We start from the raw sequence: 3023 nt of genomic DNA on the forward strand, positions 1-3023 counted from the left end.
GCTCTGTTGTCCAGGCTGGAATGCAGTGGCACGATCTCAGCTCACTGCAACCTCCGCCTCCTGAGTTCAAGTGATTCTCCTGCCTCAGCCTCCTAAGTAGCTGGGATTACAGGCGTGTGCCACCATGCCTGACTAATTTTTGTACATTGAGTAGAGACAGGGTTTCACCATGTTGGCCAGGTTGGTCTCGAACTCCTGACCTAAGGTAAACCGCCCACCTCGGCCTCCCAAAGTGCTAGGATTGCAGGCATGGGACACTGTGCTAGGCCCTAATTTCTGTATTTTTAGTAGAGACAGGGTTTCACAATGTTGGCCAGGCTGGTCTTGAACTCCTGACGTCAAATGATCTGCCTGTCTCAGCCTCCCAAAGTGCTAAGATTACAGGCATAAGCCACTGCAACCAGACTGTTTTCTGTTTCTTTTCTTTTTTTCTTTGAGACAGTTTCACTCTTGTCACCCAGGCTGGAGTGCAGTGGCATGATCTCAGTTCATTGCAACCCCATCTCCTGGGCTCAAGCGATTCTCCTGCCTCAGCCTCCTGAGTAGAACCAGCCTCAATTTTCAGTTGGGATGTTTCTCTTATTATTTAGACATAAGAGTTCTTTATATATTCTAGTTACAAGTTCTTTATTCCTTTATGTGGTATATTATTTGCCAATATTTTTTCCAGTCTGTTGCCTACCTATCTTTTCATATTTTTAAAAATTTAACATTTTTTTTTTTTTAGACACAGGGTCTTGCTCTGTTGCCCAGTCTGGAGTGTGGTGGTATGAGCACAGCTCACTGCAGCCTCAAACTCCTGGGCTGAAGCATCCTCTGGCCTCAGCCTTCCAAGTAGCTGGGCCTGCAAGTGTGTGCCACCACACCCAGCTTTTTTTTTCTTTTTTTAGAGACAGGGTGTCACTCACTATGTCCCTCAGGCTGGTCTCAAACTCCTGGCCTCAAGCAATCCTTCCACCTCAGACTCCTGAATAGCTGGATTTACAGGTGCAAACCACTGCTCCTAGCTCTTCAAATTTTTTTTTTTTTTTTTGTGACGCAGTCTTGCTCTGTCACCAGGCTGTAGTGCAGTGGCGCGATCTCAGCTCACTGAAAGCTCTGCCTCCCGGGTTCACGCCATTCTCCTGCCTCAGCCTCCCAAGTAGCTGGGATTACAGGCGCCCGCCACCACGCCCGACTAATTTTTTGTATTTTTAGTAAAGACGAGGTTTCACCGTGCTAGCCAGGATGGTCTCGATCTCCTGACCTCGTGATCCGCCCACCTCGGCCTCCCAAAGTGCTGGGATTACAGGCATGAGCCATCGTGCCTGGCCTCTTTTCACATTCTTTTTTTTTTTTTTTTTTTTAGAAACTGATGTTTATTTTCCATCAACCATTTTTCCATGTTGCTTAAGAGCCCGTGCAAGAACAGCTTAAGACCATTCAGTGGTTGCTCCTACCTATTCAGTGGCCTGAGCAGTGGGAGCTGCAGACCAGTCTTCCGTGGCAGGCTGAGCACTCCAGTCTTCAGTAGGGAACTGCTGAATAGGCACAGAGGGCACCTGTACACCTTCAGACCAGTCTGCAACCTCAGGCTGAGTAGCAGTGAACTCAGGAGCTGGAGCAGTCCATTCACTCTGAAATTCCTCCTGGGTCACTGCCTTTTCAGCAGCAGCCTGCTCTTCTTTTTCAATCTCTTCAGAATCTCTGTAGAAGTAGAGATCAGGCATGACCTCCCACGGGTGTTCACGGGAAATAGTGCCACGCATGCGCAGAACTTCCCGAGCCAGCATCCACCACATCAAACCCACTGAGTGAGCTCCCTTGTTGTTGCATGGGATGGCAATGTCCACATAGCGCAGAGGAGAATCTGTGTTACACAGAGCAATGGTAGGTAGGTTAACATAAGACGCCTCCATAAGAGGCTGGTGGTCAGCCCTGGGGTCAGTAACCACAAGAAGCCATGGCTCCCGGAAGGCTGCCTGGATCTGGTTAGTGAAGGTTCCAGGAGTGAAGCAGCCAGCAATTGGAGTGGCTCCAGTGGCAGCAGCAAACTTCAGCACAGCCCTCTGGCCAGTATTCCTGGAGGATATAACACTGACATCAGCAGGGTTTTCAATGGCAACAATGGCACGGGCCACCAGCAGAAGCTTCTCCCAGGTCCTCTTCAGATTTATGATGTGGATGGCACCACTTTTCCTTTTATAGATGTACTGTTCCATCTGGAAGTCAAGATTGGTGCCACCTAAGTGGGTTCCTGCTGTAAGGAACTTAAGGACATCCTCCTCCTTCATTTGCAGGACATCAAGGGCTCCGGACATTGTGAAAAGTTTCCCTTTAAGTTACGACGGGAATCCAGAACAACACCGTATGGACCCCTCTGTAGGTAGCGCGGAAAGCTCATATTCTTAATGATGTCTTTTGAAGCACAAAAGCTTTTAATTTGATTTAGTCCAATTTACCAATATTTTCTTTTATGGATCTTGCTTTTGATGTCATTTTAAGAACTCTTTGTCCAACTCCAGTTACAAAGATTTTCTCCGGTTTTCTTTTAGATGTTTTTACACTGAAGTCTGTGAGCCATTTTGAGTTAATTTTTGTGTAGGCTATGAAACAAGGGTCTAAGTTCTTCCTGTTTTTATGTGACTATCATGCTGTCCTATGTCCTAGCACCATATACAGATTTTCCTCAACTTACATGGGTTACATCCCAATAAACCCATCATAAGTTGAAAATATCATTAAGTCAAAAACACATTTAATACACCTAGCCTGTTGAACATCATAGCATAGCATAGCCTACCTTAAATGTGCTCAGAACACTTACATTAGCCTACAGTTGGGCAAAATCATCTAACACAAAGCGAATTTTATATAAATAACATTTTCTATATAATATACATATATTATGAGCTGGGCACAGTGGTTCACACCTGTGGTCCTAGCTCCTTGGGAGGCTGAGGCAGGAGGAGTACCTGAAGCCATGAGTTTGAGACCACCTGGGCAACAAAGCAAGACTCTGTCTCTTAAAAAAAAAAAAAGAT

The 3023-nt window shown here is 46.1% G+C and overlaps 1 protein-coding gene across 1 annotated transcript; it reads right to left on the bottom strand.

Annotated features, from left to right (window-relative positions):
* Positions 1 to 1326: 1326 nt before the first annotated feature.
* Positions 1327 to 2370, bottom strand: LOC105506968 (40S ribosomal protein SA-like). The gene has a single exon (XM_011935285.1). It carries the CDS (start codon positions 2298 to 2300, stop codon positions 1440 to 1442), a length of 861 nt encoding a protein of 286 aa, XP_011790675.1. The 5' UTR covers positions 2301 to 2370; the 3' UTR covers positions 1327 to 1439.
* Between the last annotated feature and the right edge of the window lie 653 nt (positions 2371 to 3023).

Source organism: Colobus angolensis, unplaced genomic scaffold (genome assembly GCF_000951035.1).
Source record: "Colobus angolensis palliatus isolate OR3802 unplaced genomic scaffold, Cang.pa_1.0 Scaffold142, whole genome shotgun sequence".
Classification (NCBI taxonomy): Eukaryota; Metazoa; Chordata; class Mammalia; order Primates; family Cercopithecidae; genus Colobus; species Colobus angolensis.